General features: G+C 35.5%; 4 protein-coding genes across 8 annotated transcripts in view; 2 read left to right on the forward strand and 2 right to left on the reverse strand.

The window, feature by feature from the left end:
- The first annotated feature begins 197 nt into the window (after nt 1-197).
- On the forward strand, nt 198-10,342 carry LOC128673092 (uncharacterized protein). 4 transcript variants are annotated; one of them, XM_053750700.2, is made up of 8 exons: nt 198-375; nt 1,473-2,130; nt 2,219-2,341; nt 2,720-2,888; nt 3,194-3,389; nt 3,661-3,809; nt 4,363-4,516; nt 10,239-10,342. In XM_053750700.2, the coding sequence occupies exons 2-7, from the start codon at nt 1,558-1,560 to the stop codon at nt 4,509-4,511; spliced, it is 1,359 nt and encodes a 452-aa protein (XP_053606675.1). In that variant the 5' UTR covers nt 198-375; nt 1,473-1,557; the 3' UTR covers nt 4,512-4,516; nt 10,239-10,342. The 4 variants fall into 4 exon arrangements, with proteins under 4 accessions (XP_053606675.1, XP_053606674.1, XP_053606676.1 ...); XM_053750699.2 differs by having other exon boundaries at nt 10,230-10,326; XM_053750698.2 differs by lacking the exon at nt 10,239-10,342 and having other exon boundaries at nt 199-375; nt 4,363-9,092.
- Psa (Puromycin sensitive aminopeptidase) lies at nt 9,296-17,075 on the reverse strand. Its single transcript, XM_053750694.1, has 12 exons — nt 16,692-17,075; nt 15,651-16,612; nt 15,077-15,266; nt 14,726-14,839; nt 14,030-14,164; nt 12,897-12,989; nt 12,181-12,330; nt 11,523-11,800; nt 11,043-11,262; nt 10,705-10,827; nt 10,270-10,484; nt 9,296-10,062 (listed from the first exon to the last, which is right to left on the reverse strand). The coding sequence occupies exons 1-11, from the start codon at nt 17,073-17,075 to the stop codon at nt 10,272-10,274; spliced, it is 2,862 nt and encodes a 953-aa protein (XP_053606669.1). The 3' UTR covers nt 9,296-10,062; nt 10,270-10,271.
- Tmx3 (Thioredoxin-related transmembrane protein 3) overlaps nt 17,051-25,938 on the forward strand; it is a 12,593-nt gene continuing 3,705 nt past the window's right edge. Inside the window, exons 1-8 of one of the 2 annotated variants that reach the window (XM_053750703.1) lie at nt 17,051-17,165; nt 18,822-18,877; nt 19,315-19,564; nt 19,650-19,833; nt 20,121-20,265; nt 24,443-24,665; nt 25,098-25,314; nt 25,730-25,925. In XM_053750703.1, the coding sequence (XP_053606678.1) occupies nt 18,838-18,877; nt 19,315-19,564; nt 19,650-19,833; nt 20,121-20,265; nt 24,443-24,665; nt 25,098-25,314; nt 25,730-25,925 (1,255 nt within the window). In that variant the 5' untranslated portion in view covers nt 17,051-17,165; nt 18,822-18,837. Of the gene's footprint in view, nt 17,166-17,761; nt 18,717-18,821; nt 18,878-19,314; nt 19,565-19,649; nt 19,834-20,120; nt 20,266-24,442; nt 24,666-25,097; nt 25,315-25,729; nt 25,926-25,938 lie in introns of those variants that run through there. The other variant, XM_053750702.2, reaches the window with a different exon arrangement.
- LOC128673091 (uncharacterized) lies at nt 20,832-24,367 on the reverse strand. The gene is made up of 2 exons (XM_053750696.1): nt 23,488-24,367; nt 20,832-22,371 (listed from the first exon to the last, which is right to left on the reverse strand). The coding sequence occupies exons 1-2, from the start codon at nt 23,680-23,682 to the stop codon at nt 21,172-21,174; spliced, it is 1,395 nt and encodes a 464-aa protein (XP_053606671.1). The 5' UTR covers nt 23,683-24,367; the 3' UTR covers nt 20,832-21,171.

Genomic DNA, 25,938 nt, shown 5'->3' on the forward strand with positions numbered 1-25,938 from the left:
TACAGGTACTAAATGTTCAATTTCTAAACGTAATCTAGGGAGAAAATGACGGAAATAGACGAACAAATTGAAAAGGAAGGTGAACTGGTGTTGTCACAATTCTATGATGTTTTCTTTCTTTCTAACAACCTCTTTTGATAGCTGAAAAAAAGAGATTGATGCTATGCGACTTCTGTCGACTGTTTTGATGTACTGTATCTAATTTAGTAGTTTAATATAATTAGCAGAATTTGCTCGGACTTAATTTTATTTTTCATGTTTTTATCTTGAATACAACCTATCCGCGTGTTTTACAGAATAATTTGTGATTTTGATAGTATCACAATGTATGAAGTAGTGACCAATATGTTTTTATACCTGACAAATTATATATAGGTTTGTATTTTATCGATTTTGTGCCTCAATTTTTATTTTATTTTGTATATTTGGTTTGTACTGGTCAATTTTAATAAGAATATTCATTATACCGTGTAAGAGAATGTACAAAGCGTGTAACGAGCATATTAGCGAGGTTAGAGTAATTCTCTATATTCCTATGTGCTTGATGCACATAGGAATTGCACTCTGTATCACAAAGTCAGCTCATAGCATCCCTCATGGATGATAAATGTAAGTAGAATCCCTTCTGATATTTCCCCAATATCTTCTTGTTTGAAACAGGAACCTAGGTATGAGTGACTACATTATGTGTGTCTACTAAAAGATTTGAATCTGCAATCTGAATTGCACAGTAAAACTAACAGAATAAATTTAAAATATTTTTAGCTACAAAATAACAATTATGCTCAATAACTTTTTTTTTTGTGGGTATAAATTATGGATATAATAGGTATCCTTATCCCTACATATTATGAAACAAAGTCCTCCCCTGTATCACAGACTGCTGTCTGTTCACAATAAACTGAACAAGTACTGCATGGATTTTCATGTGGTATTTTTTAATTGATAGTGTGATTTATTATGTTTTTACCTGAACAAAACTGGAATGGGATACTAGTTTAATCATATTTTGGAAACTTGAGATATAGTGCAGTGAACCTTTATTCAGGCTGCCCTATCAATAAATGATATTTTAAGTGGTAATTTATAGTTTAATGTGACAATTAATTAACAATTTTAATTTTATTTTATTTATTTTAGTTATTATTCAAGAAACAAATAAATACTTGTTCTTGCTTCTCTGTTTACCTAGTTGTTTATAATAAAAAGGTTAGTGTTAGGCCTATTATGTTTGTAATACACTGTTGGCAAACTCAGATTAATGCAGATGAGAGTTAACATAGGTATATCACACAGTTTGTATGACATGATCGAGCTGTTTTTATTACAAAGAAAAACCAGCAATATGTGGTTCTAATAGAAAAAGTTATTGCTAAGGCTTTTCAATAATAATAAATAGTAATATATTTAAATGTATGGTGAATTCATCATATTAGGTGGACTTTTAGTTGATTGTGTTTTTATAATTGTAGTGTCACGGTGGCGGGTTGCTCGCATACAGAGGGCGCGAGCTCGGGCACGCGGCCCGCGGACACCATCCGTCGCGTGAAGGTCAAGATGTCGTCCGTGTCGGCGCAGGGCGTGGTGGAGCGCGCGTCGGCCGAGCTGTCGCGCCGCATCACGGGGCTGGGGCTGCGCGGCCGCAAGCGCTCGCCCGGCGTCGTGGAGCGCGTGGCCAGCGCGCTCTGCGGGCCCGCCGTCACCGCGCCGCGCGTGCCCCGCCGTCGCCGGCCCACAGTCCGACCTCTAGTCTGGACTCAGTTTGTTCTAGACGACAGGTTTCTCGAGAAATTCTTTCTTTACTTCAATGCGAGCGAAAGACGTAATCTCGCTCAAGTGTGCACCAAATGGCGAGATGTCCTGTACTCATCGCCGCGGTGGTGGAGCGGTTTGGTTGCTGTGCTGGATTGTCGCGAACTACGTTCGTCCACCAATTGTTGTATGCAGAGATTTTATAATACTTTAGTGAGAAGAGGAATTCGAGGGGTGATTTTAGTTTCGGCATCCGATGATGACATTAATGAATTTATAAGGCAGTTCCCGTTATCTACTCACCATGTGCACGCTATAAGCTTAAAAGGATGCACCATAACAGATAGAGGATTAGAAGCCATTTTAGATCATTTACAGGTTTGTTCTAAGTTTCTACCAAGTATTATTAACCTTTATTCATATGTTCTCTCTTTTCTTACTTCTTTAACAATACATATATTTTTAGGTTCTGTTTGAACTAGAGTTAACTGGATGCAATGAAATAACAGAAGCTGGTCTATGGGCATGTCTAACTCCACGAATTGTATCACTCACGCTTACTGATTGTATTAACATTGCTGATGAGGCTGTAAGTATAAATATCGATATATTATGTAAAGTAAGGTTAACATAAGGTTTTATGTTTGTGTATCTGAAGATCTATTGATCTTCGTATAATATTTAGAAGTACAATTGTTGTACTTGTGTCATAAAGCAAGTGTTATGCTACTATGACTAACTGGGCATACAACTGTGATAACCACCTGCACACTGAAGGACCTATATGACGCCACAGATTATGCCGTATCAGTGGCGTCGTATTGGTACAAATTTAGCAGAGTCGACACGCTAAGAAAACAGTGATATTTGCTAAAGTATTCTCCAGGTATAATATACGCAGCCAAAGATAGACTTTTATTTGGACACCAAAATAACAGTAAATTTACACAAGAATCTATTGCTACAGGTAGGGGCCGTAGCACAGTTGCTTCCATCACTGTACGAGTTCTCTCTCCAAGCATACCACGTGACAGACGCTGCGCTCGGCTACTTCTCCCCGAAGCAGAGCGCTTCACTGAGCGTGCTCAGGCTGCACAGTTGTTGGGAGCTCACCAACCATGGCGTCGTTAACATTGGTTCGTATATTAATTAATGTTATATTCATTTAGATTATTTTTAGATAACGGCGACGTATCAGTGACCCCTATTGGGTTGCTGGTGTCCATGGACTATGGTGATTACTTACAATCTGGCAACAAGCATGCTCGTTTGCCAACTATGCTGTAAAAATATAAATATTGCGGCATAAAAATTTACTTTTTCAATTTCTTGAAGATGTGATATGATTGATAAGCGTCAAAGAGACGTGACAGGCTAGGCAGGAAGCCTTATTTTTATATTGTGCAAGGATGATAGATAAAAAGCAATGTCTTGTCAACAGTGCACTCGTTGCCGAACCTGACAGTATTATCGTTGAGCGGCTGCAGCAAAGTGACGGACGAGGGCGTGGAGCTGCTGGCGGAGAACCTGCCGCGCCTGCGCAGTCTCGACCTCAGCTGGTGTCCGCGCGTCACCGACAACGCGCTCGAGTACATCGCCTGCGACCTCAACCATCTCGAGGAGCTGACTGTCGACAGGTCTGATCCTTTTAAATATCTACATTTCTACGTGCTATTTTGACATTATGAAGGTGACATACAATTGACAAAACTTCCTTAAATATAATAAAAAGTTCAAAGTATACATTGCACTGGTCAGGTCATTTAGTTTACTAAGGGATATGATCAGCCTTGACCTTATACCTGCTGGCGGCTGGTTATTAATCTTCAAAATGTTAAGATTTTTAATGAGAATTGTCACAATCGTGACAAGTGGAAATCTTTAGTCTTTGCAATTATTTACTTCCAGATGTGTGCACATAACGGACATCGGCGTGGGCTATATCAGCACCATGCAGTCCCTGCAGGCGCTGTTCATGCGCTGGTGCTCTCAGCTGCGCGACTTTGGGGTCCAGCATCTGTGCGGCATGCGGTCCCTGCAGCTCTTGTCTCTGGCCGGTGAGTGCCCCACTCTACATATACGTGCATCAGAGTGGACCAATATATCAATAAATTCAATACATGTAATAAAACAGGAAAAAAGTTCTTGTATGTTTGATATATTTTCATAAAAATTTAGAAATAGTGAAATAATGTTTGTATATCTGTTGTACATGCTCATCTCTGGAACTACTTAACCGATTATGATGATTTTTTATGGATAGCTATTAAGCCTAGGCATAGGATATACTTCCATTTTAAAAACTGAAACAACAGATGCAGCATTATAATAGAACAGCTAAACTAAAATATACGAAAATAGCGCCTTAGCTAAAATTGTTCAGACCGATAAACATCTTCACCTGCTATTCTTAACAAGTGTCCATCGACGTTCAATAATAATAATAATAATAAACTAATATTATGGTATGTGATACCTCCTAAATTATTTATTGATTGAAACTAACAACAGTCACGGGCATTTTTATTTATATATTTTCAAGGATAACCAACATACAATCTTAACACTAGACAAAAACAATACAATTACAATTTTTATATTTTTACTCAGGTTGTCCGTTACTGACGTCTGGCGGGTTGTCAAACCTCATCCAGCTGAGGCAACTGCGCGAACTAGAGCTCACCAACTGTCCGGGCGCGTCGCCCGAGCTCTTCGACTACCTGCACGAGCATCTGCCTCGCTGCGTCATCATTGAATAAACGCCGTAAGGAAAATTTTCTTATGCGATAAATGCTCGCTACGATTCATGAGACTGAGCGAGAAAGTGGTACCAATTATATGTAATGTTCGAGGCGGCAGCGCAATTAAAACAAGGTACCTTACCTTGATTCGTCTACGTACATAGTCTTCACAAATTTGAATGCTATCTTGATTGTACTGTAGTGAAGTAGTAGACTAAGTAGTATTTTAAGTGACGTTATGATAATCAATAAAAGATCAACGAACACAATCATACGCATTCAGCAATGCGCCGACTGGTAATATTGATTATCATAACATCACTTATATTATACTTATACTAATACACAATACATGTACATGCGCCGTTGTCATTTCATGGCTCGTGGCGCGCATTGTATGCTATACTTAAATTTTGTAGTTCATAACATTCGGGATGAAAAGAGATCCGTCAACCTTTAGTTAATCATATTTTTTCCCTGTGAAATTGTAAGCACAGAATTCTTCTGGGTATACCAACCTTGGGATGCATGACTTATTTTTGAGGCATACTACGAGTACGTAGTTATACAGGTTTAAGATAATTTCTTTTAGAGGAGTGCTTTTTGCACTTCTTTGCTCAATCTGAATGAATTCTATTTTTAACAAACTCTCACGTCTATTTCCTACAGGACATTATTTTATACTAATTATTATTTTTTAATTTTATCAGGACATTGTTATAAATTATTTAAAGGGGCGGTGTTTCCTAATAAGTAATACTAGTCAGTAATGTAACTAAAATATGAATCCATGGCATCTGTATTACGGGGTTAGGCAATGGTCACTTAGTATGTTAATTTAGTATAGATTAGCTCGGGTAGCGTTGGTTCTAGAAGTGAAATTTGAAAAGATATTGCTAAATACATGCGAGGGAGCTTAGCTCATGATGTGTCCAATCCTTGCCTCGTAGTAAATTGGACAACTTCACTCAGTAAAATAATTTTCACTCAATAAAATTAAATATATATATTTATATATATATATATACATATATAGCGTCCCACAGTAATCAGAATCATGTTCTATTTAATATGCTAGTGTCATTCAATGACGGTGTAGGTATAAGACGCACACTCATAAATGACGTCTACACATGTATAGCACCTTATTTGAATGATGCTAAAGCTTTTATTGGACCGTATTGTTCCTGTTGTCTGTTTGCAATCAAATATTAAAGAAAAAGGAACAAAGTGGAAGTGCGTAACTTCGGTCTTTTGGGTGATTGATGATCTGACTGAGGACCCCTGTTTCGGTGTCAATGGTTTGAATGTGTCTTAATAATTTATTACATCTTATGAACATGTTTGAGTGTTTAATAAGTAAACTTTTTTGAAATATTTAATATGTACATACTTATGTACTTCGGTGTTGTATTTGGTTGTGGAGTAGAATAGTTGGATTTTATTGACTAGTTCATAACTTTATGTTCAAGTAGATGCGATTGTGTTATGTTACAATCTGAATGAAATATGGCATAGTTTTTTATGATTAATATATTAAAATATGACCATAATGTATTACTTTTTACATAAAGGGTGTTTGTGTGAAGAATTATCGTTCAGAGAGAATACAGAGATTCCTGCATCGGCTGGGTGTGATATAAAGAGCAACAACAATTTAACTAGATGGAAAAAGGGAGAATAATGTCTTATTAGTTAAATTACTTGAGAAGTTCCAAATACTTTAACTACTCGTAAAAAATGTCTGCATAGTAACTAGATAAAACAGACTGGAATATTACTTTTGTTATTGTTTATAATTACTTGTATCGTCATATTTTAGGGTTTAACATTCAATGGTTTAAGATCGACTGTCTTCACACGGCCACCTGTATGAATCCGATATGGTTTTGACATTTAGTTTAGACGGCGATATAGGTGTTAATTCTTCTTATAATTGACATTTCAACATTTTTGTAGCCATCATTGTATTTATAGCTATTTGATGTGTATTTGTTTAGTCTTGTATTAGTTTTTGCAATGGATTGTTTGTATTGATTGATTTTATGAATTCATTATTATTTTCTAATTGTTTTGTATTTTCTCGGTTATAATATCTATACTGATTATTTTGTATTATAAGACATGGATTGCTCAAAATGTTTGTCCATAAACTATTTACACACCCTTAACTATGTAGTAATGAAAATAATGAACAATTATTTAAAAAAATTAACACATATTCTCTCGGTCATGGTTTTTAAGGAAATAATTCATTGCCTGATTGCGAATGACAATTTTGATTATAATTGTGCAGTCTATTACATTGGCATATTGTACATTACATTAGTATATTTATAATGCGCAAGTATAGCAAGCAGTGTATATATAATACGCAAGCAAATACTAATAAAACAGTATCAAATCTAACTACAGTTTTATTACTATTTGCTTGAGCATTATACATATACTAATGTATTGTAGTGTGCAATGTAGCTCCCAGGATTGTGTGTAATTTATCAAGAGATCTTGTTTTATAAATCGATCATCAACATCAGTCAGCCCTATTAATGTCCTTACTTCTGAGACACTAGCCTTCCATGGATTGACAAGTATGGGTTCTGCCGAATGCGGTATGATGGATGAAATGGTAAAATAAATTTGAAGTTCAAGAATTTTGTTAGTAGTACCTAGAACTGTTATTAGGTATCGAATTAGTTTGTTAATAACATAGATATCCATTGTGTAAGTGGTATTGATATTATTGTGTAAGTAATTACTTTGGTCCTATAATTAGGTGTTAGATTTAAATCTTTTTTTTCTTGGTCTAGTCCGATCACTTTAGTTTTAAGACTTAAATGATACCAGCCATCACATGAGAACGCATCTTATTTACCGATTTAGACACATGCTAAAAACAATATAATATTAATTTTAAAAGATCTCATTTTGAGACTTTCTATGTTTTCTAGTCATTTTAATACATTTTATTGATTTATAATAACATTTTGTTATCAACTTTGTCATATATCCCTTTTTCCACTTTGTGTCAATTCTTAATCCTGCAACAATCAATTTTCACATTCTAATAAATCTCAGCCTCATGTTAATTTTAGTACAAAACAGTAGCTAAAAAAAAGACATGTTTCTGCCTTACATCCAGAACTTAGTTTTATATTGTATCTACGGATCTCGTCATTCTATTTTATTTAAGCAAATTCGCTTATGTTTGTGCTATACCGTCCGATTTTTGAGAAGGTGCGTAATGACTGTAAATATTTTATTTCAAGTAAATAACACAATGATGTATTACAACAATGACTGCTTTTAACATCTATCAAATTAAATATTTAGTGAAATGCACTTGCCTTGTATAAATATCGCAGGATGGCATTGATTTTAGCACGTACAATAATTTAATTTTAAAATAATTGCATCACCTTTATCACGAATATGTCTATATGAGCTAAAACACACATTGTAACTATGGCAGCTTTTATTTGTCAAATACATTGGTATTTGATAACTCAGATCAACTCAAAGGCTCGAATTAAATGATAACTTTGACTATTGAGTCAAAGTTATCATTTAATTTGAGTACAAGGGATCTGCGTTGTAATAAGTACCTACTGTAGATTGTGTAAATATAATAAAATTATTCTGAATTGGGCAGAGCAATAAAGACACTTGGACCTATATTCTACCTAAGTAGATGATCGATTATTATTCACTTACTTAATATGTATTTGACTTAATTACACGTAATACTATTTCAAGGTAAAAAAGTCTATCATCACCTTTGGCTTACTTTAGCTTCAAATTAGGTGAAAACTATCCATTAATCACAAGTAAAATAATATAAACATCATTTCTAAAATAACATCATAGAAGTAAAACACGTACTTTTATGTCTTTATAGTTAGAAGCATTTTGTTGGTATAAAATCTGATATTAATGAGTTGGCATACAAGTCCAAAGTTTATAAATGAAGATATTATATTAACAGAAGTATGGATAGTGTAAGGTAATCAATGTACATAAATATATATTTGGCAAAAATATAATTAGTGTATTACATATTGATAATAAAACTAAGCAACGTATTCCATTTGTTCTATGGAACATGACAAACTGAGGAAATATTTTCCCTATTCGTACTATAGAAAATATAATTATATCTTACAAAGAGGGAAGTTTTTTTTTCAATTTATATTAGAACAAATGGGACACCAAATTTAGTAATATTATTGAAATCTGCCTTCTGCAACTATCAAGCAATATACTTGAGACTATCCAGTTCTTCATAAGTTGCTTTACTCAGTGCAAACTAATATGAATTTTGTATAAACAAAACTTGATATTTTTATATAGCTCATACTTTTCGATTGTGTGCTGTGTCAACTAACAACAAACTAGTGTTGTGTCAATGTTTAAAAAAGCATTTAACGTTTTTGGGTTATGTAGTTTTCAGTTTTGTGTGTCCGTTGTAATAAAAAATTATTTGCATAAGTATTTTTGTGGATTTGTTCTATAGTACTATAATAGCCCCCAATTCCATGACACCCATTTTGTACAATATATAAGTGAGATGTTATAGTGCAATATAGATGTACTGTTTTACATAGCTGTTTATTTATTTTCTCCCCACTCTTCTTTTCCTATGCAGAACTGCCACTAAGTTTTGATAAATTTTATTAACCTAGTAATTCAGGTCATGAGGAAGTATACATATATAGAGATAGGAAGTATAATGATATCTAGGCTTGATTTTTAGATAAGCTAGAGAACAGGATCAACGACTAGTATTGAAATAAAAGTCTATATAAAATAATTTTGTACGATTTATTGCGATAACACAGTCTTACAAATTAGCGACCACAATAAATGGGAAACTTATTAAAGTTGGTAACTTCAAATTATAGCCGACACACATCACAATTTTGACTGACTCACTTCGATATCCAGAATTACTATCCAACTTTAACTAAACCTTAACAAATAATAATACCTATTGCACGACGCTACACTGGTAATGACGTTAGCAAAAGAGAAAAAAAGTAATTTTATATAGAAGCCAAGTAAGAGCAAAATTACAGCACCAATGAGAAATCAATCACTCGTAACATAATTTTAACATAAATTAATATCTTTACACATTTACATTACCTAGTGGCTATAAGAGTTATAAAAGAAATGCCATTTTGTCGGTTACCATAATATAAACACTGGAATTTAAGAAAAGTGTTCAAATAGCTATTAGATGTTGCTCCCTTCCTGTATATGGCCGTCCCTTTGATTACTTCTGTAATTTATACTAGGCATCAATCACTGCAATGTAACAGTGAACCTATGAAATACATACTACATAAGTACGCATTCTGTTATTCAGAAATGCATAATCGAAATGCATATATTTATAGTGTCACAAAAGTGGCATAAATAAAGTAAATTATAATACAATAACTCTCATAAATTTACATTAACATATGTCATTGAAAATAAATAAAGCTAGATTTCTATGTACCGTAAATTCTCCAATTGAAACATAACTGTGGATTTCGTTGTAGTTTCAGTCTTGTGCCATTTGGTCCTGGAAATAAATAAAAAAAGAAGTTAAAACAGACACAGAACAACAGAGAAGTGCTGTTTTACGCGTGCCATTACCCAGGGTAGGTAGGACAGATTCTATTCTAACCGAGTGAGCAATATAATTTAAAATTTGTCGTGAAAAAGTGCCTGTGTCTAATTTCTAAATAGTTGCTGCAGCGATCGCTAGAGCGGAGAGAGCTGCTGGTACCGTCAGTGGTAGGGCTGCAGGTAGCCGGTGGTGGAGGCGAGGTCGCGCCGCAGCCAGGCCGCGTTGAGGCGGATGGTCTCCAGCGCCTGCTGCAGCGACCGCTCGGTGCCGGGGGACGGATGTGAACGGAAGAACTCTTCTACTTCCTGCGCCGCCACTTCGGAAGCGAAGTTCTCCGTCGTGTATTTCACCAGCCGCGCCAGTAGGTGTCCACCCTGAAAATAAAAAACCTAACATGACCGGCCCGTACGAATCTGTGACACCAAACTAAAGTTCATATTGACATTTTATCGGATGCTGGAAAAAAACACACAAAAAAGAAACAAATGACAATCGGAAATTATGTAAAATATTTTCTTCACAAATTTTACTCTTCACTACTGGCGGGAGGTAAAAGATCATATAAATGGATGCAGGAAAATTCAGTTAACTAACCTGATACCGGTCCATAAATTCTTGCCAATGATCCTTGAAGAATTGCCACGCCAAGTCTCTACCATTTCTACTCACTGCCACTGATACTATCACAAACACTGTGTCTTGTGAACGCACTTCGTCCTGAAAAAAAAAAACAATAATTTCAAAACGACATGACTTTTTTGTTACCAATTATATGTATGTCATAGAGATTTTTTAAGTATCATAAATTGCTTCATATTCGATTTAACCAACAAAACAAAGGGATCTCATCGAGCTGCGTCGTCAAAACGAAGCGCAACGTAGCAATGGCGCCTGCTTGGCTCTTATGGTATTTGGTAGGAAAAATGTGTTACCGATATAGCGAAGTTGAGCACTTGGTTGAGCAGCTTAGGGTCAGTGACGGCGCCGAGCGCGCGGCTGATGCGGTCCTTCTCCTCGTGCAGGTCAGCGGCGCGGTACAGCTGCAGGAAGCGCGCGAATGTGGCTGCGTCCGCGTCCTGCAGCACCGCGCGGTAGCACGCTGAGCGCAGGTCCGCCGCCAGCGGGCACGAGCCCGAGCTGTGCCGCTCGAAACTAACGAGAAATGTCAATAATATAGGATCAGTACCACGAAAGTTCAGGGCTTTGACACATAAAAAATAAACATTAACATTTTGAAGGTTCAGCTGTGATTTCACCTCTCCTTGGGTATGTTACTGATACCTATCAGCAGCCAAAGCTATATAGCCTTAGTCGCCTCGTACATCGAATGTACTTGTCCAGTTATAGGATAAAACAACACAGGTCGAGGGATCAAAGCGTATAGAGATAGATAACAAAGGAAAAATAATTACCGAATCTTCGCCTCCTTGATTGTCTCAGGATCTTCGAAACTAATCATTTTGTTGAGAACTAAACTCCTGAGAAGAGTGTCCAAGTGGCTTTCTTTCTCTTCCGCATCCCATCCCAGCCGACTGGTGACATTGGCAAACAGTTGGCGACCGTAATTCTTCAAAGGTTTGTCCAAAGCCGTGTGAGAGAATAGCACACTCAATTTCGATAAACAATTAGATATTGATGACCACACTGTGAAGTTTGTTTCGTTGGTAAATGCTTCCATCAGTTTTAAAGACTGGAAAGAAAATATTTTTTTAGTGTTCTAGTAATATTCATAGTACGAGAAATTAAGCTCAGGTACGTTACACAGAGATACTTTAAGGGCATAGGCATGAGACCAAGTCACATCCCCCAATAGTGATAAATATTTTGGGGTCCAACAGCTAAGGGTGTAAATGTAACCTCAAATATTTAATTCAATATTTTACATGAAAGTTATCACGCCTATTTTCTATGAGGGTAGGCACAGACTAGAGATTTCCATTTGCCATTGAGAAGGGCATACGGTACCTTTTACCCTGGAAAAATAAATGTACCCGTGGAAAATTCACGGGGGCGAAGCCGAGGGCAAAAGCTAGCTAGTCAATATTTTGTTTTATATAACATCTCTCTCACCTCTGCGGTGTGCGTGTGTCCGCTCTGCACTAGCGCGAAGCAGTCGTCGAGGAGGCCGAGGCGGTCGAGCGGCGGCAGTGACCCGTCGCGCACCGCCGTCACCAGCTGTGACAGCATCGACGGCGGGTAGCGAGTGCGGTAATACCCCACCTGTACAAAATATATCAAAACCATACAGATCGAGTTAGTCTAGTATAAAAACACGTGATTAAGTTCAGGCCATCAGTGCCATTAGGGCTTACCATACATTCCATATTGTAGTCATAACCATAAGTAATTATAATTAATTATTACATAATTAGCTTCATATTGAATATCTTAAGCCAATTTTGCAATGATGACCTTACTTGATCGCATTCCATCTACAGATTATCGAAACTACAACTATCGAGTTTGCTATCAACAATACAAAATTTTGTAACATTATATTCAAATAGAAACACAAACTCACAATATTATGCTAGCTAAGCTGCTGCAGCTGTACGCTATAAGCCTGTAGCTGTACGCGCCCGAGTGCGTTGTTTGTACGATGTAACGCAATAATATTCCCTATTCTACTCATCACATTTTTTTTTCTCAAATATTTCATACTTTATATGTTCATTTAATGACATTCCGATAGTGAACTCAGAAACATACTGATAATGTTATGTGGGTGCTAGTGAATGACATGCAAATTATGTACTATTATTATCTATAGTCTTATTTTTACTTACAGTTCCTGGATTCAATTTCACCCATGATTCTTCAGACACATTTTCCAACACAACTTCTTGCGTCCTTTTTTCCAACACTGTTGACAGAGCCACCTAAAAACAAAATAATTCAAAAAGTCTTTCATTTGAAGCTAAATACTGTTGAATATGCAGCTACAATCTACTAAGATATGCCCATTGATAATTATTGATAAGATTTAAGGCAAGATTTTTAATTTCTGATGAGTATAATCTTGTTCTTTATAGTATGGAAGATATAGGGTGGGTAGATGATCATAACAGAAATATTGATGCATGAGAACATTTATGACGAAAAAATAAAAAAGGCTAGTAACCAATTTGACTTGAACTTGAAATGGAGGAGGAGCTAGAGGATTCTGAGAGTCTGCACTCATTAGTCCACAAACACAATCTTCATCTGTACACAGAGCATTCGTCAATCCTTGTTGCAACTGTTACACAAATAATACATTTTAATTCAAGTAGCAGGTATAAAGAAGATAGCAAGAACGAAGCGGTGGTGGTGTAATGGTTAATAGGCGCCCGCCTGTGGATCGAAAGGTCCCTGGTTCGAATCCTACTCGTGCCACATGAGTTTGTATACCAATCTGACTCATGTATAGTAGTTTTCATCGACAACCACTTGCTTCCGGTGAAGGAAAACATCGTGAGGAAACCTGCACACTGGTTGTTTATTAACTTGTGTATGAAATGAAGAAGGCAATGGCAAACCACTCCATTAATAATGCCAAGAAAGTTGTATGTTTCATTCCACGTAATGACCACGACCCTCAGCCATAAGGAATACGACTATGAAGAGGGAGCAGATATAAGACAGGGACAGTCAGAAATATCACTGAAAAGCCATGATTTATGAATAACTACCTATATTATCCAATAACTAACAGATAAAATCCATTCACTCCACAATAATACATGCACACACCTAAACAGAAGTTATAAATAAAATCCTCCCTCCGAATCAAATAGGCCAAAAAGCAAAACATTTATCAGTGATATCAACAGGAAATGAAAATGTGGGTCAATGGTAGGTAATTGATATCAATGATAAGGGCAATCACAGATGATACATTCAATGTTGAGTGTCTATTACTTTATCAATGTCAGGTTACCTTTGAAGGTTGTTCCTGAGTGGAGATAGTGATTGGGACCATCCACAGAGTGTCATCGCCTTGGGATCCATCAGCACAGAATTTCTGTTGAGTCAAAGTTAGGACTCTGTCCCTACCCTTTTGTTCAGATGTCACCTGTAAAACAAAGTTATATGTGACATACTATTTTTAACAGTTGTTTTGAACCCTATATAGAAAAATATATTTTTGATTTGGTATGCTCCACCATAATAAAATAGTTAAGTACATCTTTAAAAACATGTAACATAAAAAATATGTAAAGATTTAAAATTTACAGAACATTTTCATTTTAAAAAAAAAAAAACTTGTTTTGCATTTTGTGACATCAGTCTTGTTTGAATTACAACCACATGAAGTAGAATATTGTCATTATTGTATTAACATCACATACTTATAGTATAAACTTATAAATCATTAAACAAAATAAGAGCATTGCACTCATCAGTTTTGACAACAATCTAACACAATGTTTTGTTACCATATTAGGAAAATAACAATGCCAATACAAACACACAATTGATAGTTATGACTGTTTCAAAATTTATACATCTTAGTTGCATTGTATTACATAAACTTTTGTGCGGCAAAAATAGCAGCGATGTATGTAACAAATTTGGCATGGGAATTTGGTTATGTTGATTTGATTGTATTTGTTGTTTATACATATAAACCTACCTGCACCATTGGAAAGCCCATTTGCTTGGTCCATGTAGACATAACTTCACCCACTGGCTTATTTGATGCCTCTTCCAATGCTGCCCATAAATCTTCAGTAAAAGTATTTTTATACTGGAAGGAAATTAATTTATCAATGCTGGTGATGCTGGATGAAGATTTATATAATCTGATTTTAAAAATCAGGGAACATTTTCTATAACTTATAAGTGTAGCAATACATAAAACACTCATGTTAGTAACAGTGATAACATTTGTGATAAACTTATAACAGCAATTCTTAGAGCTCTTGCAAAAAATAAGTACTATAATATTAGCCACTTAATTATTAGAAACATAAATATTTCATACCTGATGCCTGTTGAGATAAATGTTCATTCCTTTACGAAAATCATCATCTCCAATGTATCTATGCAGCATACGAATTACAGAAGCTCCTTTATTGTATGATATATCATCAAAAATTTCATCAATCTCAGATGGGTGTCCAACTGGTACTTCTATAGGATGAGAATTTTTCAGACAGTCCAATTCCAAAGCCCTAAAATTCACATATTCCTTACTAAACATATAGTAGGCACCAATTAAGTTTATGAATGTATATTATATGGGTGAAGATGACTTGCAATTCAGCAAAAATATTCAAAATGCTTTATCATGTTTGGCAGACTGCCAGTTGCTCTTTTTTGAAAGCAAACTACTAGCTGCGCCCTGGGGCTTTGCTCACATGGGAATTTCAGGATAATAAGTACCCTATGAATTATTCCAGGTTATACTCCACCCATGTACCAATTTTAATAACAATCCATCAAGTAAATTTTATGTGAAAAAGTAACAAATATACATACACATCCTCACAAACTTTCACATTTATAATAGTAATAAGAAGGTATGAATTAGTAGGTCAAATGATAATAATAATTACCTTGTATATGTCTCAGTGACAAACTGGGTCCAAATATCATATTCAGGAAACAGATGATTTACACATAGGAACTCCACAAAGGATGCATATCCTTCATTCAACCAAAGATGTGTCCACCATTCCATAGTTACAAGGTTGCCAAACCATTGGTGAGCCAGCTCATGGCCCACTACCAATGCTATCCATTGCCTACGCACTGCAGATGTGTGTTCCTCATCAACTAATAGACAGGTCTCCCTGTAAGTTACCAAACCCCAATTCTCCATAGCACCAGCTGAAAAATCTGCAATTGCTATCAAATCTATTTTTGGCAGAGGATAGGCTATGTCAAAATACTCCTTGTAGTAAGGTAGCACACGTGCAGCCACCTCTAAAGCAAACAACCCTTGTTTAGTTTTACCCACTGGCGTGTACACACGCACAAGGACACCATCTCGAGAAGTTTTCTCCACATAATCATATTCACCAACCACCACAGCTACCAAGTATGTAGACATAACAGGAGTGGTATCAAATCTGATAAATTTTGTTTCTCCAGTAACTGTTTCTTCTTTAACTGGCATGTTGGACAGAGCGACACGATCTGCGGGCACCTCCAAAGAAATGTCGAAAGTTGCTTTGATGGCAGGTTCATCCCAGCAAGGGAAACAACGGCGAGCGTCTGTCGCTTCAAACTGCGTGACCGCAGCGTAACGCTCTTCGCCGTTGGGAGTCAGGTATTTACTGCGGTACAAGCCCTTCATTTTGTCGTTGATCTCACCAGTGAACTCGCACAGCAATGTAGCATCTCCCTCCGGCAACGGTTTCTCAAACACAAGCCGAGCAGTCTCTTCCGAAGCGTTCAGCTGCAATTCTATTGGTTTCAACGCCGATTCTAGACCCTCATTGTTGTAATGAAGTTTGACACTTTTTAGATCCAAATCTAAGCAGTTGAGCACTATCTCTTTCGTCGAACTCACGATCTGAAAGTAAATACGGGTCGGATATTAACGCGTCACATGGAAATTATTCGAAACGGCGATGTGTTGAAATTATCCTTACCGATACTTTCACTGCAGTTTTCCCCGAGAATGTAAATTTTTGAAGATTAGGGACTAATTCTAAGTTGTAATGTTTAGGAACAACATTTTTTGGAAGTCGCTGAAATTGTTTGTTTTCTGGCATTGTCACTCTTTCTTTCAATATCGTGAATGTAGGACGCGCTGTAGAGAAATACCGTAATGACCGAGTGACAGAGTGAACTCGCGCTCCAACCGTGCCGCTGATACGTGCCCCCCTCGCGCGTCCGAGCCCCCACTCCGAATAACGGGATTCGCTACGTAATCTGCAATGGCGAGTATGGCGACCGAATTGTGAATAATTTTTATTTTCAAAGCGAATTGCTAATGAATTACGTATGACGCGTCGTACCAGTTGTAGCGTCATGGAAATAAAATTATTGTGACGTTACAAGTGAAAGTCACTTTCCACTCTAGTACACAACCAACAGTATTATATTATACTACTACTAAGTAGGTAAGGTAATAGTCATGTAATAGTAATACTCCCTAAAATATTCTGCAATAGTATTCGTGAGAGAGAGAGAGAGACGTGAGATAGTAGGTAAGTTAATTTATCGATAGTATATGTGTTATAGGATGATAAATGAACTATCGATAAACGTGAAAACATCGTTATGTTGTAAAGTAATAACAAACTGTAAAAATTGTGTAAAATTAGCATATTTTATTATTACTATAACTAACATCCCGCTCCGGCTTTGCACGCATGCAATGTTATGCATGTCTTATACATATAAACCTTGATCTGCCTTGGCTTCGCTGGGATAAAATAATAATAAATTAATCTTTATTAATCAATATATCGGTGAAAACGATACAAAAATCTGTTTGACTATATCGCCTTTATACAAACAGACTGACAGACGCGACACCTCTGTCGCATCCCGTGGTCGTATCTATTAATTTTATTTAGTGTGTACTGTATTTATATTTGTTACTCAATTTCCCAAAAATACTATAAAATTCCACGGTGCTATAAAGAATACCTAGCTATATATTTAATATACGAAATTTGTTATTTTGAAATAAACATCAAAGAAAGTATCAATTAATTTCAGAAAAAAAACATGATTTTGATCGTATCTATATTTTATACCTAAACTTTGAACATCGGTTGCTTTTGACATTTGACAATGCCAGTCTCAGAAGCAGTTGTCAGCTTCTGTCACGGCCTGCTGCACGCGGGTTATGGATGGCCACCTAAGATGGCCACGCGCCCGCCCTTAGAGAATAGAATCTACCGGTACCGCCGCGCCGGTACCCGGCCGGTCTGTCATTAGGGGTGCCCACAGACCATTCTGTGGGGATGCCAATCACCGTCGATGGTTGTTTTCATAAATCTGTAGTATCGCTCATCGCTCCCTACCCACTATCAATAGTTTTGCAAGCCATTAGTGTTGCCACATTATAAGCTATTGATAGTACTATCACAATGTTGTGGTATAGTACTATCTATAGTTTTAATTGAAATACGTCACCGATATCCATTTCGGAGCAACACTATAATACTATCGATAGTATCGAAACGTGATGATGATTAGACTACTTATCCATAGTAAATATATTGCAATATTAGATATATAATCCATAGTATTGATATTTTTGCACCACACAGTCTACAGTCTAATCGTCACCACGGTTCATACTATCAATTTTATTGTTATTTATTAATGATATAACTATTGATGCTGTTGTTTTTTTCTCAAAATGTCGATAGTTTATCAAAACCAAACGCTATCGATAGTTAACTATCGATCGAGCGCAACACTACTTTGTGGCTTGTGGACCCTGCCCATTTCTTGCCTTGGGCCTTGTTTGTTGTGTGTGTGTAGGTGGTGTGGTGTTGCTTGACGTAGGTACTTATACCTACTAGTTATATATTGTATTCTGTTCTGTTTGTGTTGTTGGGCAAAGAAGAGGATAAATCAAATTATCAATCGCTACCTATACGTTTAATTGTTGGGACTTGGGAATGGTGTGATACCTTTTCTGAAATTATCGCTAAGTATGATCTACCTATTTATTTGTTTCATTAGCTTACTTTGTTTCGCTTACTTGTAATTTTTAGTTGTAGTATATTTATGTGATTATTTTGTGCTTATTTTTTTAGGAACAAAGTAAACGAAATGGATTCGTTGCTCGGTTTTTACTTAAGTTTATTATCGGGTAAGTTCACCTCATATAAGTTAATGTAAAATTTGTATGTCAATCTTATAAGTACCTACCTAAGTAGAGGTTAGCTGTTGTAATGGTCACAAACAAGAAACTTCCATTTGTATCGCCTAAAATAATGAAATGTTTCTCGTGTATACTAAAAAAAGAACTGCTTTACTAATTAGCCTAGTATCAGTAGTATGTAACTGTGTAAGGCTAGTTATATAGGTACTGCTGCTACTAGGCTAGAAGTAGGTAAATATGGTATTCATGTATAATTTCCTTCTATATTTCTTTTTTGGCTTCTACTATAAATCAGTATAATCTTCAAGCGAGTGCAACTATCAAAAGTCAACATTTAGGGAGGTTAAGTTTAAACTCTTTTCAATCTCCTTAAAATGCGTTTTGTATAGCATACATGCTACAGATTTGTGTGTATTTTATTTCAGTTTTATCCATTGCAACATCATCAAGAGTTTTAGAACTAAGCGATAAATTTATTGATGTCAGTCATGACGGAATGTGGTTTGTAAAATTTTATGCTCCTTGGTGTGCACACTGTCGTCGACTAGAACCTGTGTGGGCACATGTTGCACAGACCTTGTATAGTTCTCCCATCAAAGTTGCTAAAGTGGATTGTACAAGATTTTCTGCTGTTGCCACACATTTTAAAATTAGAGCATATCCTACAATTCTATTGTAAGTACATTTTATTATTAGACATTTTCATGACTCTTTAATACCTATATAAAAAATGTAAAGTTTGTACACTTATTTATTCCAGCATTAAGGGTTCATTTCGTCATGAGTATAATGGTGACAGACTAAAAGAAGAAATGGTGAATTATGCTTTGCGAATGTCCCAACCAGCAATTCAGAAAGTTTCTCAGGAGGACAGCATCGGTGACTTGAAGGAAACTCATTCTGTATTCTTTGGATATGTTGGAAAACAGTCAGGGCCATTATGGGTGATTAATAATTTTGTTAACATAGCTATCACATTTTTTAAACTCAAATTTAGTAAGGGCTAAGTGTATGACTTATTGAAAGATTATTACACAATATATTTTTTTGACAAATTACACAAATAAAGCTGACTTTTCTGTAATTGGAGTCCATGTTGGTCCATACCTAGTTGGATTTTATATAAAAAAATTATTTATCAAAACTAGTGTTAAATTGCCACCTTATTCAAGTAAGGGCTAACATCTTTTACTGGATCCTATTTTTTAAAATTAATTGTGCTACTTTGCAGGAAATGTATATGAAACATGCAGAAAAGTATCAACCTCATACATGGTTTTATGCAATGTCTCATGATATTATCAGGAATGAATTTAAACCTCCAAATGAAACTGTTATATTTGTGAATAAGGAAGGTGACGTGTTTTTCTTTGAAGGTAAGTAACATCTATAAGTTACTAATGTTATAAATGCAAAAGTCCCACTTTCACAGCGAAATGAATATTGATTATGATGGAATTTTGTGTGCATAGGTAAGAGTGTACCGAGCGCACACTACCGCCACCATCATATTTTTCTCAATTTCTTTTAAACAGAAGGAAATTGTATATATCTGGCACGGACTAATTATGCTAGATTAAGGACTACATTATAAAGTATTGTAGTTTTATATTGGACACATTTTATAGTTGCCACAATCTACTAAATGGAAAACGGTGGCCACTAAAGTCCGTTTAGTAAATTGTGTCTACATATTGTATAGAAAACTATTATTTTTTAATTAAGTCCTTTATATAGTGTAGCATAATTTGTCCAAGCTGGATATTTAAAATTTCCTTTTATTTATAATAAATTGAAAAAAATATGATGGTGGCGCTAGTGTGCACTTAGTGTACTCTGAGTGGAGCTCAAACAAAGACTACTTACTTTTCAAAATTTTAGCCCTCAGAGACCAAAAATGGGGGTAATTTCTAGTCGGATACCACTATTTGTGATCCTCCTACCGTGAGTATTATTAACAATTTCTCGTCTGATCCCACTTGCAGTTTGTACGTCCCAACGGATCCTACTACATTCTTGCAAAGTTAAAAAAGGGGTATGTACAGTCAGGAAAAAAGTCATTCGTTAAAAATCAACATTCATTTATTTACAACAATTATCACAGATATCATAGAAAAATAAATCATCACAGAAAACACTTTACATTTAAATTAAAACTATCAAATATTAATTACAACGACTAGCTTCAAATCAACTTGTTATCTTAACTAAAAATATAGATAAGTCATTCATATAATCTGTATATAAAAATTTACAAAATAAGGAAATAAAATAAAAAGAAATCATAATCTTAACTTTTCCAGGCAGTGACCAACTGTGATTTTACCTGACAAAAGTTCATTAGTTACGTGTTTAAACCAGTTGTCGTTAGCAATCACTTTGGTTAGTCTTCGCTTCGGGTTCGGCAGCTCAAAATTATGCTTTTTAATGTTAACCTTTTGAAGACTGGCATCATCTTTTAAAACTTTTAAGAGTTGAAATAAATTGGGTTTCTTTGGCAGAGTACTGTTTAGTTTTTTATGCCAAGATTCTACAGCATTGGTTGTGCGGTGACGTTGATTATGAACACACCAAATGTTGACAAAATTTTCGTCTTCCAGCCATTGTGTCACCATATAATCGTTGAATTGTTGAATTTCATTAGATTCAGGACTGTCTTCCATTAAATAGCACCACCCGTCTGAGATGAATTCTCGAGGTAGCAGCGGCAGGAGAGCTGAGAGCGCTACATGTTTTCGGAGTCTCTTTTCTTTAGTTAAATTTAGCGCTTTAGCCTTCTTCCACACGTTGTGTGAAAAATGAAAGTAACATCCTTTTACTTCGACTGAAGGGAAAACTTTTGATATGGCATTCATAGCCGCTTGTTCATAATCTGTCACATATATCAACGGTTCCCAATCTGGAATATGTTCCTTTAATACTTGAAAAAGTGTTGTGTAAATTTCTTCAGTTTTTCTATTCAGCAACACGTACATTAAAGGCACTATTCTTGTGTGCTCTTCATTGCTTCCGAGATCGCCGTGTATAGAATAAAGTTGTACAAATGGTTTTGGGCAGCACTCAAAAGTTCCGTCACTAAAATAAATCTTGATATGTTTAATTTGTTCCAGGACTTCGCTATCAGCAAAAACTATAATTCGAGTTTCGGAAGATTCATTATAGTAGTCGGCAAGAACAAATTCCTTGAACTGCAAAGGAACTATAACTTCTTCAGGCAAATTGCATTGTATTTTTGTCACTCCGGCTTTCTTATTTCTGGCATTATATAAAGAAGATTTAATGTTTCCGAATGACGGAAGCTTTTTTAAGAGATCCAAGCCTGCATTTTCGAATTCTGACATAAAGTTGTTGTAAATATTGGGTATTGGTGAAAAATTCGAAGATAGAACCTTTTCTCGGCATTCATGTAATTTTTGATCTACTACATTTTTTATTTCGTCCGGCTTACATTGGTGACTTTTTTCTTTTATAATGTTGTTTTCCTGATGAAAAAAAAAACTTCAAGTTAGATTACACACTTTAATGAATAATAATAATACTGTTAGACTAATCCACACAGCGCCATCTAGCCCCAAGCTAAGCAACTAAATGCTTATGTTATGCGTGCTAGATTAACGGATATTCCTACTATTTATAATAGTTTTTTTTGTTGTATATATGTCGCAGTCATCTGGTTGAATCTACTATTTGATTGAATGACTAGCTCCTATATTGAATGACGATATTCAATTGAATGACTAAAGGACAATTCGTCAAGTCGTGTAACGTTTAACGTCTTGACTGAACGTCATTTAGCGAAGTCGTTGAATGGGATATAGCCCATTTTGTAATGTTTGGTTAGGATGACCATGAGTTCGCAACTTAAAAGTTAACCTTACTTTAAATAAAAATAAGTTAATTATAAAATATCTCGTTAAATAGAATCTGTACGACTTTGTAATATTTGATTAGGGTGAACATAAGTTCGCTAATTTCGTAAAATTAAAAAGGTAACCTTACTTTACATAACAAAAATGAGGACATGATATGTTGCAGGATAATATGGCACACCTTATTTATGATATCACAAATAAGGCACTTTAACGCTAATTTAATCGAAAAGAATTTCAATACAGTGCTTTCTGTGCAAGCTGTTTGACGCCACATTTGTTTTGGTGACTACTAGCGCTGCAGTGGGAAAAAAATGAACTAAATTTGAATCACCTGACTGATTTTACGTCCGCCCTGTTCAAAGAGCTATGTTACAATCAGCTAACTAGTTGGACGTTGAGTGACGCTTGTTCTATCAACGTTTAGCCTAGTGATTCAATTGAATATCGTCATTCAATAAAGGAGCTAGTCATTTAATCAAAAAGCAGATTCAACCAGATGACTGCGACATATACACATTATACATAGTAACACCCAGACCCATCACAGATAGTAAAATTCATCATTTCATTTTCTGCCCGGCCGGGGATCGAACCCGGGACCCGTGCATAGCAAACCCGCCATGGTGACCACTACGCTACTCAGGTCGTCAAAATGAATCAATGAATGAGCCAAAAAATTAAAGCAAGTCAGTTCGTTATTTTATGTGGATATAAAGTAGCTCATACCTTTATATTTATATATGCCGGGCACTTTTTGCGCCAATTCACGCATCTCCACGTAATACATCCACTTTTGAATGTTATTTTCTTAGTATATTGGTAACCAGCCCGCAACAAAACTGCACCACCGTTCCTCTGTATAATTGTGAACTCACCACCAGAGTTATTAGAGGTAGAGGGCTTGCTATTACCTTCTGACATTTCCTAAAACGAATAACATTTTCATTATTATACATCAATTAAAAACATAAAGTTCTAGGATAATGATGATAATAAAATTGATGTGTTGAAATAAACGTTAATCTTTTCTATAAACGAAATATAACTATTCTCTGCCATGCCTTAACTGTTCTATAACAATAAAACTTTGTAAATGAAAATAGAATTTAATAAATCTATAGCAATCGTTTAATATTACAAGATGCGTACTTACTGTCTAGTAATTCACTTCAACACGTCACGTACAATGAGATGCACATAATTTCACATTGGAAAGCAAAATGACGACTGGCAATTAGAATAAAGATAACCCCTTTCTCAAGGTCAACTAGCTCTAAGTATGAAACAATTCCTGGAAATATTAGTTATACTTGTCTCTGATTGGATGGACAAGCGCGCCTACTACGTTCGCAGGTAAAAAAGCTGCATGTATGGCTATTATTACTTTTTTTAAATTAGTATCATTATGATAGTAGAAATTATGTTACTGGCTGTACTAAAAATATGTTTAAACCACTAGTAGGATCAGAATGGAATATATAATAAATTAAAAAAAGTTGATCCCACTGGTATATTATGCAAGTGGTATCCGACGGGAATAAAAAAATAAATAAAATAATCGTGATCCCACTGGGATCAAAACTTAGTAGTATCAGACTGGAATAAATCAAAATGGGGGTGACAGTTTATAATTAATTTATTGAATTCTTAATATGAATTGAATTTCATTAAATTATTTTAGCTACTCCAAACCTGATTGAGGACACGGAAGCCTTAAATGTAACTTTAGACAAATGGATTAACTCCGAAAGGTTCGGCTTCTTTCCAAAGATCACTAGATCAAATATAAATGATTTGATTGACACAGAAAAATATATAGTAATTGCTGTTGTATCTGAAAATAAATTAAATGAAATAACTCAGACTGAAAGAGATTTCAAGGACATGATTGAAGGTATAGTAAAGTAAGTGCTCCCTCGAATATATTTTTATATAGTATGTCATTATATTAAAAACTAGAATGTGTGCTCATTTTATTTAAAAAATATTCAGCAATGTTACAATTATTTGTTGAGATATTAAATCAATTAGTGCTATGTGAATTGGGTGAAATGGGTCCAGAATGATCCTAAGCATGAATTTTTTTAGTTTTTATGGTAATGTGTTTGCTTTGGAATAAGAACATTTATAACCTGATGGATTCCTGGACTAAGCATCTCAGAAAAAGGCGCAAATAAAAACCAGCCTTCAATTTACTGTAATAAGATTAATTTTAATTCAAATACCGTGGGGAAGTAGAGTAAAAACCTGAGGGCAGATGTCTGTAACCTCTTTAATTAGTAATAGGCATCGTGTCGCACGTGTGCAAATTGAATATACCTAGTATGCCTTTACAGGAGACGAAAGAGAGATCTGCACCGCAAGTTCCAATTTGGTTGGTTGGGTAATCCGGATCTGGCGAACTCCATAGCTATGTCAGAACTGACTGTACCCCATCTGATAGTGTTGAACTCAACCACCAGCCACCACCACATACCGGACGACGACCCCGTTCTTATGACACCTGAGGCTGTATCAATTTTCCTTGATCAGATACACGATCAAGTGGCACCGGTAAATATATTTCGTAGTTAAAATATTGCATATAATATTTAACGAGAATAGAACAATGGCAATGGTAACAGCCAAAGTTAGGGCATAAAACATAGAACTTATTTAATTATATATAAATATTTAATACACTGGCGGAGCAGACAAAATTGAAATCAGAATCAACAATCTGTATATAAAAGGTCAAGTCATGGTGAATATTTATTTTTGTTTTTATGATATATTTTCTTCATATTTTTTACCATTTTAATGTATTTGTATCAGTATTGATTTCTATCACCAGATACCCTACGGGGCAATTGGGTTTGTATATGATTTTGAAATATAAGAGTATGACTTTTGGAATTTGTGATCTTTGTGAACAATAACGTTAGCAATATTAATTAATTTTTGATATACAGTGTATTCTTTTGGGCAGGCATATGGAGGTAACAGTTGGCCGGTGCGGTTCTACAGAGGGTTCTACGAAGCCAGAACAACACTGAGCAACATGTGGCGCGGCAACCCCGTCCTTACTGCGCTCGTGTTCGGCTTGCCGCTGGGATTCCTGTCTCTCATCTGCTACTCTGTCTGCTGCGCGGATATCTTGGATGCGGAAGAAGAAGAATCATCTGGTAAGCTCAACTT

Source organism: Plodia interpunctella, chromosome 10 (assembly GCF_027563975.2).
Source record: "Plodia interpunctella isolate USDA-ARS_2022_Savannah chromosome 10, ilPloInte3.2, whole genome shotgun sequence".
NCBI classification, from domain to species: domain Eukaryota; kingdom Metazoa; phylum Arthropoda; class Insecta; order Lepidoptera; family Pyralidae; genus Plodia; species Plodia interpunctella.